This window comes from Triturus cristatus, chromosome 6 (assembly GCF_964204655.1).
Source record: "Triturus cristatus chromosome 6, aTriCri1.1, whole genome shotgun sequence".
Classification (NCBI taxonomy): Eukaryota; Metazoa; Chordata; class Amphibia; order Caudata; family Salamandridae; genus Triturus; species Triturus cristatus.
The window spans coordinates 860,473,922-860,486,699 of record NC_140589.1 but is presented as its reverse complement, the minus strand read 5'-3'; the positions used below and the strand labels follow the sequence as shown (position 1 = coordinate 860,486,699).

Here is a 12,778-nt window from a genome sequence, read left to right as displayed (position 1 = left end):
CTCGAGAGCCAATAAGCGAATACTCATTGTCCTTCAGGTACAATCAGTCTGTTTGCACAAAAGTAGCAGCCATGTTAGAATGCTACTTCATTTCACAAAGGGCATAGTAATGTGAAGAAAAACATCGTGAACGCAAACCTCTTCAGAATCATTATTTTTTCAGTTTAGAGTTTCTAAAATGGAAGTATTTCTGAACATAATTCCTGTAAAAATACGTTTTAGCATTAATCTCTTTTTGCCCATTAATATATGCAAGTATATTGCTAATGTCTCGGAAATAACGTTTGCATGATTCCCTGTATACAGCTCAGGTGCTATTCTGAAAGAAAGTTTGGTACTGAAAGCGTGCCGTCCGAATATACTGAAGGGCACGTTCACCTCTTTGCTGTGTCCTCATTTTGTTTTGTGTGTCTTACTGCAAGTAACAGTGACGTATATCTAGGGGCCCAGTGCGAAGGGTGCCATAAAGCGATGACGCGTGGGGTGGGCGTGACTTAGTGAGCTGGTGGGCCGGGCGCAGAGTCTCAGCTAGACCCTCTGCCAACACCGGCTGATCGCGCTTGCTTTGGTTGTTGCCGCTGTGAGCACCTAACTGCTGCTGCCACAATGGCCGGAGTACTGGCACGCAAGGGTATTGACTACATGAAGAGCAAGGACTTCAGGGACTATCTTATGAGGTATGTGTCCGGTTGTCCAGGCAGCCCCTGGTTGTGTGCCAACAGGCCAGTATACAGCCGAGTACCGCAGTCTGACAGCGTGAAGGTCAAAGGACGGCCATGCAAGACCTCCCCCAAATGAAATATATGCGATCTAACTGTGAATGAGAGGGTGTGCACACTGTGTGCATGCGTGTGTCTACCCCCCCCCCCCCCCAGTACATACTTACAAACAGGGGTATTGATTCGGTGTGTAAACTTCATCCCCTACATTCCAGTCCAATTCTACGGTTGTAGTTCCCAGTCTGTCATAGTTGCGATGATGATGGTCCTCTGAAAGTAAAATGCCTTGTACTTATGCAAGGGAAAACTAGTCATTTAAAAAAAAAATGTGTGGCCGCATACCTCGCTCATGTGAGAGCTCCTCTGAACTCCTGACAATTAATGACAGCAACCTTGTTTGTACTTCTTTTATGTAGCCGCTTTAGGGTGGTTCAGACATGTGAACTCCGCAGACTCATATTTTTTGATAGTGTATATGTTGACTCAAATGTTCGTGAGTTTCGAAACAGCAGCGAGTTAACGAAACATGCTACAAAAATTCTCGCTTGCGAAATGAACCGTCTATTTCAGAGGTGGTGGAGGCTTGCCAGATAACCAGGGCCACTGGAATTATGCGGCAGGGGAGGGCCAAACTATGCGTCAGGTTTGATATAAATAATGCGGCACAATGAGGTACAATTTTATGATAGTATTACGTCAGTATTTGTCATTTCCACAATTTTTAACAATGTCTGGACATTGGTTGTACCTCATTCGTTTCAGTTTAACAATCAAATATAGCAAAAAGTAATAGAAAGATGACCAGTCAAGCTTTACAGAGGGCTTTCCTTACAATCTGCAGACTATTCAGCACATGGTGGATTATGTGATACATATGGCAAATCTGTAAATATGCAAAAAATGCAGCAGCCGCACAATAGCAGAATTCAAGTGGCTCTGCAGATAACCAACAAGTTTAATGCACCCATTAGAAAACCCAGAATACTGGTTGATTAAATAACATCGCTGCGCAACATCAGAGTTTAAAGTAACAAGACACTTGTAAACTGAAATTGGCACATCATAGCCGGTGTGTGGAAGTAACCTGCAGCAATGCTGCTGCTTTGAAATGGGGCAAACACCAGGAGATGATGGACGGTGCACTGAAACTTTTCAGACACTCGCCCCCAGTCACAGATCTGGGTTGAATCCATCATCGTTCTTTAGCTCACTTTGCCACCTCATTTCAGACCCAGTTATATGGAAATCAGTCTTGACCCTGTGTCTCATGGGAAGCTCTGCTACTCTAAACACGTTAAAACAATCAACGCGTGCCCTAATTATTGCATGTCTTTTCTAACGTCTCTGCCACAATATTTCACTCTTAAACCTTTTTGTGTTCAGGTTGCCTTTCTTCAACCACCAATTCAATAAACCGGACCACCTCATAGATATATAAGATGGAAGTGTTAAAAACGTTTGGCTTCATAGACCGACTTTTCAGCCTTAATAGGAGAACTCCCAGCTACATTTACAAGGGTAGTAGTCGCTAATATTGACAATACAGAATGGACAAAACTAATAAATTTAAAGAAAAAGGCAAAGAGTCCAGAGTCACATGCGGTGTTCATGTTGGAATACCTTAGATCTGAAATTATTCCTTCTGGCCTAAGAGTTCGCAAGATGGGAGCCCAGTGAGCTTTAGCAAGCCAATAATGAATTAGATATAGGTGAAGTGGGAGTGCTCTTGTAGCTGATGTATATGTCGTTTTTTTCCCCCCTTCTCCCAAACCTTAAAATTATATTCCTGGGCGCACCTTTTAGATATCACACATGTTTGTGGTTGTTTAACCACAGGTTTCATTACCTCAATTTGAGGAATCAGTGGAGCTCTACTACTCTGAACACTTTTAAACAATCACAGGGTTCCCTAATTATTGCATATCTTTTCTAACGTCTCTGCCACTATATTTCACTCTTAAACCTTTTTGTGCTCAGGTTTCCTTTCTGCAACCACCAATTCACTGAACAGGTCCACCTCATAGATATATAAGATGGAAGCGTTAAAAACGTTTGGCTTCTCAGACGAAGACTTTTCAGCCTAAATAGGAGAACTCCCAGCTACATGTGAAAGGGTATTAGTCTCCAATGTTGACAATACAGAATGGACAAAACTTAACACATTTAAAGAAAAAGGCAAAGAGGACAGAGTCACATGCGGTGTTTATGTTGGAATACCTTATAACTGGAATTATTCCTTCTGGATTAAGAGTTCGCAAGAGGGGAGCCCAGTGAGCTAAAGCATGCCAATAGTGAATTAGATATAGGTCAAGTGGGAGTGCTCTTGTAGCTAATGTATCTGTTGGTTTTTCCCCCCTTCTCCCAGACCTTAAAATTATATTCCAGGGAGTACCTTCTAGATATCGCACAAAATCCATTTGTCCCTCTGGTGCCATGTAGTGCAGCGACAAATTATGGCAGCAATCTTATTATTCAAGAGCTCTGATATAGCCTCTCTGATTATGCCAGGACTCATATCATTGTAGTGTTTGAATATTTGTCAGGTTTTCGCAGATCTACATACTGGGGCTGAAGGTAATGGTTCCAGGGTTAGAATGCCCTTTTGAGTCTGTGCAAACCTACCAACGTGCATGTTTTAAGGGGTTTCAACAACTCTTCTCTAATTTTTACCATACTGAACAATGTTTCCTGACAATGGCATATGTAATTTTCAGAGTTGGGGAAAACAGTTTGGAGTGAAAGTGAACTTGCAAACACTCAAGATTTTAGCATGAGCAAATCTACACATGCATATTTGCTCATGCTAAAATTCAGTTCACAAATATTTTCCAGAAGTACTAGTTCTTGTCCTACTTTTGTAAATTCTTGGGAATTCACGAAAGTCATATAGCTGCGATTAATGTATACCATGGGTGCACTTTTGAGACTTTCTTTAAAAATTGGGCCCCGCATTTGGTCTGGCGTTTTCTCTTTCTCTCTTTCTCTCTCTTCTCCTCCCCCCTTCACTGTGAGTGACAGCATTCTACTCTTTCACAGGGAGCATAAAGTTACTGTGACATTGTGTGCTTTTTTAGACCAAATACAATTTTTGATTTTGCCAGTGTTTGTTATAATGTTTAGGGGCTGGCAGCTCCCACATTAATATGGTTTTACAAAAACCATGCCAAAATAAGTCCCACATTTAGAAAACTAAAAAGCTGACCACCAATTTCAGACCTACTGGCTTTGCCAATCCTTGTTTATTATTGTTTCCCATAATCTTATTGAAACTGGTTAAACTGATTTTCCATTATGAATATTTTTGGGAAATACTAGCACGCATCAACGCATGTTACTAAATGATGCTGCAAAGAAAGGGCACCTGACATTTTACAGTAGTTAGGCTAAATGTTTTTTCCTGCTTTACTTTTTTTATGAGCATTTTTTTTTTAAGCAAAGAATCTTCAATCTTGCTTTCAAGCTTCTGCAAATATTTGCATCAAATCAGATTCACACTTTTATACTGGAACCACTGTCAGTAGTTCAGTCAGAGCATACAACATTTACTTAGAGCGCTCACCCTAACAATAAAGGCTTTCAATTAATGAACCATAAATATAAGTTTTTTACAGCATTAACTTGGGGACACAAATATTACCTTTACTGCATACAGTGCCCTTCCCTGATCCATAAAGTGGTACTGAAAACTGGCAGCCAGAGGGTTTGTGCTGCAGGGGGTTGGGCCTACTTGTCCCAAGGAAAAAATACACATGAAAACTTGTTGCCCTTGACCCCAAACAATGTCCTGGGCGTCGGGCTATAGGAATACCACATCCCTGTTCGCTTTTGTCTCAAGGCCCTCTATTGCACGAGGACATAGTTTGAAGCCCCATCTCCATTCTTTGGGCATTTTGTACTTTTTGGATTAGGATTGCCCTGTAACTCCTCCAAGGCTCAGGGTGGCATTCTGCGACCCTAAGTCCCACCAGCAGTGTAGGTCTAGGTTAAACAGAATGTCTGGTTTATTGCCCTACACAATCTTACACATTTTGCTATTCACACATTGAATTCCCACTTTCTGTTGTGTTGGCTTCTCACTTTAACATTTGTTATTCTACAGCATGCCTTACACGTGACAGTCCTATTCCTCTGTGGCTGACTTTTAAAAGCTGCCAGCTATCGCCCTTGTAATGTTGTGATGGCAGACCCATATGCCGGATACTTTCCCTTGTCAACTATTCATTACTTGCATGTTTAATTTTTAGTGGTACTAGTTTTAGTCCACTTCCTTTCGGCTGGTAGGGAAATCTCTGGGTAAAAGGCTCCTGGAGGGTTAATCTATTTAAGCAAGACTGTACAAGGTGACATTGTGTGAGCAGCTTTTTAGCGTGTTAATCATACTGGCTTTCCTTTATTATCCAATTGCTCTGTTGGTACGTCCTGACAGCATAGCACCCTGGTTTAAGAAAAGTGGTTTGCAGTGAGACTGGCCTTTGTCCCTTTCGCAATGTCACCCCTTCGGTCATGGCTTGCCTTCTTATCTGCTGCCTGTACATTTTAACAAAGCTTATTTATATGTAGCTAGAGGTTCCGTGTAATGAAGCGGGACAAGTCTTGCAACTGACAATTTGGTCTGATTTTTAGCTTACCGTCTCCAGATGGTTATTGATTGAGGTTTGTTAGGCCTGCAATCCCTTAGTTGAGAAGAAAGCAAAGGACCACAATGGGAAGGGTTGAATGTTTCACTATCGGTGCAGGCTGTTCACATATCGAGGTTCCTGGCTTCACTTGTCTGGTTAATGTCCACCCACTTGTGGTAGAGTTCACGCTCTGTCCCTGGCAATATTCGAATCCCTTGGAGCGATTTAGTTGCCCTGAATTGGTACATGTCCTTGCAGTAAAGGCCGTGCAGGAGTAAAAAGGAGGATCAGCAGTTATAAGGTGTCTTAAATATCCCTTGCACAAATCTCGTGGAGGCACCCATGTGTGACTTGCGGCTGTTCCTATTGCTCTTTCCTCTGATTTAGTGCTCCTAATTCAGACCGTTTTAGAAAAGCAAAGGTGGGTGTGAGAAACCCCTCAATTAATAAAGGTTCTTCTGAGAAAGCCAAACTCCACGTTTTGGAACACAAAAGGTCACCTTAGGCCAGAGGTCTTCAAACGTTTGTCGGCTGTGCCCCACCAAGGGGTGTGCCTGTTTTTCTCCACAGAGACCGTCAATGTGTGGATGGATTCTTGCTTCTGCCATCCTTAGGTTCTGCTCCACTTCCAGTCTTGAGCAGTACCTGGAAATGGGAGTGCTCACAAAATGTTGTAATATATTTTTTGCAGTTTTATATAGCGCGAACATGACCCAAAGGTATTGGAGCGCTTTACAGGAGCATCTTTTACATTACACAAGCACACTTTCAATTTTGGTAAAGACGGGGAGATTACGTGATTTGCCCAGAATCCCAGGACCTTGAGCAGGCACCAAGAATTGAACCTGGTTCCACAGTCCTCATCTCTGGCTGTTGCGCCACATCGTTGCCCGTAGACAAGATATCAGAAAAAGGGGTTCCGCAAAACATGTTTTCTGACCCAATTGAAAAATCTGTGATGTGGAGTATGGCCAGGTGTTGCCATGCCAGTAGGAGGCCAGCACAGTTTTCCAAGAAGGCCTAGGGGACATTTATATCCTACCCATGATATAAGTGATTCAAGAGGATATATACACCTTTATTCTCTAGCCGCACCAAGAGACAATTTGGTAGCATAGTTGGCTTATAAAGATCGCCTTCCAAAGCTTCACAAATAGCTGCACAAGAAAGCATTTAAATTTGGTCTACGAAAGAAGGGAGGACAGATGGTAGGCATACTTCACATTATTTGTTATATTAGGCTTGTGGACTCAGCTGTAGGGATTGGATCATGTTAAACAAGCACCAGCGACTTTAATCAAGGTCAAATACATTTTTCTGGAATCACTAGTAAATTAAGTGATTTTGCCCAGGATCACATGATGTTGAGCCGATGCCAGGACTCTGACTCGGGTTCCCAGAACCAAAGTCAGCACCTATGGCATTAATGCCAAATCCGCTTCTCCTTGAAACATCCAACATTCCCATTAGTAGTGGTACGAAGGGGAAAGGAGCTCGGATTTAAAAAAACAAGACAAAAAGCTCTTCGCTTTTACCTGCCAGAGAATTGAATCTCTAGGAAGGATACAACCGTTGTAAATTCCTTGCAGTGAAATGCAGTAGCTGCGAGGGTACAAACCAGGATAACCTTGAGGGGAAAGGGTTCAAGAGAGTTCCGAATGGCAGTAACCAGATGTTAAATTCAACAACCATGAGGCAAAAGGCAACAGTGAAAAAGTGCTGTTTTATCAGCAAAGTTGAAGTATTTTGCAGCCTTATGTATACAAAATTTGGGGCACTCCCTGGCATCTCTCCTGCTGTCCCGTTCATTGCAGGAACGTTAGTGCTGACGTCAAAGCAGTGCTCTGCTGCAGGAACTACATGCTGATTGGCGGTTCTGAATGACTACTCCCGTCAGTGAGCCCTAACTCAAGATGGGGGGGCGGGGGGGTATGAAAAACAGGCAGCAAACGTACTTCCGACGTTTGAAGCAACCAGGTGGCCCTAACACTGATCGCACACGGTGTAGCAGTCTTTTTGTGTGTCCCCTCTCCCATTTCCTCCTTCTCCCTGAAGCCCTCACTACCAATCGCCAACAATGCACCTCATCTCTCTATAGCCCTTTTCTGACCAACATTTCACTTTTTTATAGGGCTACCCGTAGTTTACTAACACTCAGTTCTGTGATCTGCATGGTACACGTTCTTTGTAGCAGGCACATTATCCCTCTGCGGTGTGTGGGTGACATGCCCATGTGAGTGCATGGTGAGCGATGCGACAGTGTGAGAATGGAGTGTGAGGCGTGACTGCAGGGTGAGTGAGTTGACCATATGAATTTGGGTGCGGATGTTAGTGCAGAGTGGGACAAATGAATGTATAGTTAGTCATGGACTTGTTTGAGTGAGATTGCAGAGTGAGGGGGACAGGTGAGTGAAGTCATATGAGCAGGGTGAGTAGTGTGCTGGTTTGACTGCAGGGTGAGGTACAGGGTGAACAGCGCAAGAGCATTTTGAGTGCAGAGTGATCACTGTGAGTGCAGAGTGTGCGGTGGGCTCATGTGACTGCAGGGTAAGTGGAGGGAGAACGGTGAGAGTTCATGGCAAGTGGCATAAGTGCAGTGTGGTCACTGTGAGTGCAGGCTGAGCGGGTGGCGTGAGTGCACGGTGATCAGTGTGAGTACATTGTGATCCCTGTGAGTGCAGGGTGAGTGTGAAAGCGAAGGGCGAGAATGAGGAGTGAGTTGTCTGAATGCAGGGTGCATTCCCAGACAAAGTTGAAGTTACTCAGCATGTTATTGACAGCAGCATAGGGTTTCAGATATAAGTTAAACAATTTATTTTATGGCATTATTCAGGCTCCAGGGATCGAGGGTGGAGGAAATAAATATTGTGCTCATCCTGCAACAAACTTCCAGTCTTGTGATTAGGGTTGCCAGCTCATCATATTGATGATCCAGACGGTATAAAAATGAGCAGTCCCCTAAAATCTATTTTCAGCACTTATCTGTGCATGCTTGGAAGAGCAAAAATAAATAGAAAGCATTTCTAATTGTGTTCTAGGGCTGCCTGAATGATCCATAACTGATAATTAAAGAGAACAAAGATTGAAAAGTCGTATTACAAATGAATACATATGATTTTATTTATAACCCTATTTAGAGTCAAGACCTTTGCAGGGACTTTAAACAACACATGGCTGGCATTTGTCTTTTGGTATCCCTACTTTATATTCCTTTTCATGAAATGCATTCTCACACTAAAGCAGTAAAAAGTTAAATCTAAATGTAAGGAATAGACAGAGTGGGGGCCCAGGGGGTACTGGAACCAGAAAACAAACAGCCTCTGTAACCAGTTTGCAAAAGTATGTAAATACGCACATGATCTTTAACCCGTTTGATGCGTTCGTCGGCCAACGACCATCGATAGCACTACCTCTGTAGTGCTGCGCACGTCCGTTGGCTGACACGGACCTGCCCGCGCACGGTAACACCTGCACCACGGCGGATTTTACGCCACGGTTAAAGGGTTAAAGACCTCTGAAAAACCCGGGTGTGCCGGAGATAAGACTCCAGACACTACCCAGCCGTACCCCCAGCAGCTCCAGCTGCAGCAGCAGCCCAGGCTACGACGGCCGGGGCTGAAGCCCTTTCAGCCTAATAAGCGTTACACGCCTAGAAGAAATATTGGTTGGTGAAGGGGTGGAGTGCGTGCCCCCCTTGAGGGGATGCTGCACTCCCACCCCCCAGGGGGTCACACCCCAAAGTTTGTAAACCTATACCTTAGGCAGAGGTAGAATTGGGCGAGATCGGAGGGACACGCCGTGCCCATACTTTTTCAATTTAGGAAAAACTATTCCCCATACTCTTTAGGTCTCGCGACCTGCGTTGCACTAAGCAGCAGTGCTTGCGCAGGCGAGAGTCCTTTTGTCCGGGGTTCAGAAATGGATCTGGAATCGCACACACGCGTGCGTGTTTTCTGTTTTGGGGACTGTAATTGGGCTTTGAGTACATGTTTTGTTTCAACAGAGCACGCAATAGGCCATAGGCGGGCGCATTGCTCCGCCCACGGCCTATTGGTGTCTGTTACGTGCTCCAAAGCCCATATGTTTTCAATTATCGTGCCCAGACACAGGCGCGGTAATTGAAAACATATGCCTCGCAGTGGCGCGCCCGAGGTGCTGGGTTTTCGTTCGTGACCGGTGCACGCAGTTTAACCCCTACAGCGCTCATCGAAGAGCAGAAAGGACAGAGCCTAGCAGATTTTGCTTCCCAAAGGTAAATCCTGGGTTTCACCTTAGTAGTACCCCTGTTGCGCAACTCCATCTCAGTACTCACCCAGGAGAGATTACTAATACCTCACCGTAACGCAGAGCCTCCAGCATTACTTCAACCGTACTTGCATTTCATACCACTCCGTACATAGCAGCCAAGAGCTGCTTTATAAAGTGTGTGAGATAGGTGGCTTCTTCATGCAGATGTAATCATTAAAATAGCGCTTTATATTCTGGGACTTGTAGTTTCGCCTTCCCCTCCTATTAGTTACGGGACACAAAGCCTGTACATGCAAGGTACTATATACTAACACGGAACAAGTTTGAATTTGTCACACGTTATTGGGGCATTTGAGAACCTGCGTTATAAACGGCGTTCATTACATCTCAATATACCATGCAGTGTTTTGAATGGGCATGTTTGAACAAGTAGTCTGCACTTCTTTCATGTGAATAGGAGATTACCTGCATTTTTTAGAAGGGCGGGCAGGTACACTAGGATTGTAAGTACCCACACTTTTAAATTCTCATTTCAAGCACCGACACAAACCAAACGCCTTTGATCGGGAGTGTGATCTGTCATTGTTGGGGACTGACCCCTGTACGAGGCCTTTGCCTTCAGCCGTTTTTCAGTAATCTTGTGATAATCGCAGTGTTCCAAATATCACACCATACAAAATATTATATGTTGGTTGCCTAAACGCCATAGATCATAGCTCGTATAATGGTTGAGTATTTGAACGCGTGGCCAAACATGTTTTCACTCGCATTAAAGTTTCCTTTTTGTTTACGGAATTGAAAATGGTTCCATCGATTTCCGCGCGGAAGAAATGAAAGTAAGTACCCGTCTAGCGCCAATCTCATAACGCGGTCTGTGCGAACAAGCAGGAAAAGGCAAAGATCGAACATTCATGGGTTAAAATACCACTTGAGCACTTAGTAACATTAGACATAGAAACAGTAATCCATAGCTGCCAAGGTTTCAGATTGCTATGTGTGACATTATCATAATATCGGTGTAATTATGAGTGACATTTCAACGACTAGGAGTGACCCTTTCTTGCGAGCAATTTAAACAAGTGCGATTTACCACTCTTTAACAGTGACACTCAAGTCTCCATTACCACTCTTTTACATGCTTTAGTTTTATTTTATAGCACTACTCGTATCATTGTAGGGTGTCGGAGCACTTTACATCATACAGAGACAATGAATCCCACGTGTATAAATCCGTGTATAGCAAATGTTACATAAGAGGTGTAGGAAAGGAGTCATAGGGCATTCATACTGGGTATAGTTTGAGTGATTGATTGTGCGAAGCACAAACTCAGAATTTAAAATGTACAATTGTATCTGGGGGTTGTCTTCAGTAATAAGAATTGATTTCTACCCAAATAATCAATTTTTGCATTATTAGGATAGTGAACAAGCATTTGCAATGCAATAGGTCTTGCAGTTACGCGAGTTTAAGCTATTGGCATTGTAAATAACAATGCCTTTTATTTTTGTTTTTAAAAAGAAAACAAAAATAAAAGGCATTGTTATTTGCAATGTCGATACCTCAAACTTGCTTCAGTGTGAGACCTAATGCATTGCAAATGCTTGTTGTGTAAAGACAACGGTCCGGGATAATTAAATGCTTCAGCTGAAGTTTCATTCAGGGAGTCTCCTGAGCTGTGAAATCGAAGGCAGACAGGCAGCTAAACAAGAAACAATCCTTTTTGCCAGTATGCCTGCTGCCTGAAAGAAATGCAGACGAGCACAACTGGTGAATCTACAAATTTGAAGGATACTTGGAAGCCGGTACTGGCCTTAACCCCTTCAGCGCTGCGCGGATTCCCCCGCGGTGCTGACGGGTTCTAGCGCGGGCGTGGTCATGACGGAACGGTTCCGTCATGAGCACAGCTCAACCGATGCTCATGACGGAACCGTTCCGTCATGAGCATCGAAGGGGTTAATTGACGGAATCACTTGAAGCTTTTTGATGACAAAGATTTACTCTTTTTGAGTGGTATTGCAAGGAAGTTATTAGCTGAGCTGTGAAGTACTTACTTTTAAGGGACAGTTATATAAAACAATTTGCTTTATGTGCAGTCTGGTTATTACTAAAATCTATATTTTGGAAGCACAATTTGATCTTAAACATTTTTGAGCTTTTTGTAGCAGATTATCTTACCCAGTGTGTAATGCAAGTTTAAAATAATGACTTGCATATTCAGACTGCTTTCTGTCAGAGGCTGGGACCCCGGAGCACTTAAAATACACAAGTCACTGTCCTCCCCCCCCCCCCCCCACTGTACCAACCAAGATTTAATTCTGTGGCTCTCTGGTTACACCCAGACCTCTGTAGTGCATTAACTAATAGAGGTTTCATAATGTACAATGGTGCATTTCCCCTTGAGTAACTGGTTTAAAAAAAATCTATATTTATCATTTGTGGGGCCTGTTTTTTATTTAGCGACTTGAAGATGTAAGATCAAAGCAACTTATAGAATATATATATTTTTTTTCGGCACACCTTTGACCCTGACCCCACGCTCACTGACCCCTCTCCCCCATTGCATGCAGTATCACAGATCCCATACTTTTTTTTTTTCTCATTTTTTTTACTGCTGACATTAAATCACAGAAGTCATGATAGGAAAATTTCAAGCGCACCGATGCAAGATGACAATGCTTGGACTTTGACAGAATTGGTGTTGAGCAAAGAGGCACAGACTTTGTTTATGCGCACTTGACCTCCAAGCATGGATATGTAGAAGCACATAGCTCCCCTTTGACTCGCAAGGCTTAAGCTCTTATCCTAGAATGCATCTCTGAGTGACCTACTGCACGCTGAACAAGCATTAGCAAAGCCGACAGGTCTTGCCTTTGTAATGGTAGTGTCCAGCTAATGGTCTTACCAATGTTTGTCTGCAAAGTATTCTTTAAAAATAAAGGGAAAAAAAACATTTCAAAATACTGGAAGAAAAGCAAACGTGTATCCTATGGTATCTGAAAACTGCATTGATTTCTGTGTTTCAATCTTTACAAATTACAGTTTATTTGTCTCTCGAAACTAAACCTAATTTTAAAAGAATAAGGATTTTTCAGAATGTAAAGGGGAAATACTTGACCTCTATAGTAGCCCAGAGAATTGATTGACAGTTTTCCAGAAGACTTGTTTCGCTAAGTATGTCTTCTGCCTCAGAC

The 12,778-nt window shown here is 43.1% G+C and overlaps 1 protein-coding gene across 1 annotated transcript in view; it reads left to right on the top strand.

The window, feature by feature from the left end:
* The first annotated feature begins 487 nt into the window (after window positions 1-487).
* The window catches only part of MPC1 (mitochondrial pyruvate carrier 1), a 56,485-nt gene continuing 44,194 nt past the window's right edge, over window positions 488-12,778 (top strand). The window contains exon 1 of the mRNA XM_085611447.1: window positions 488-681. Coding sequence (XP_085467573.1) covers window positions 607-681 — 75 coding nt within the window. The 5' untranslated portion in view covers window positions 488-606. The remainder of the gene's footprint in view (window positions 682-12,778) is intronic.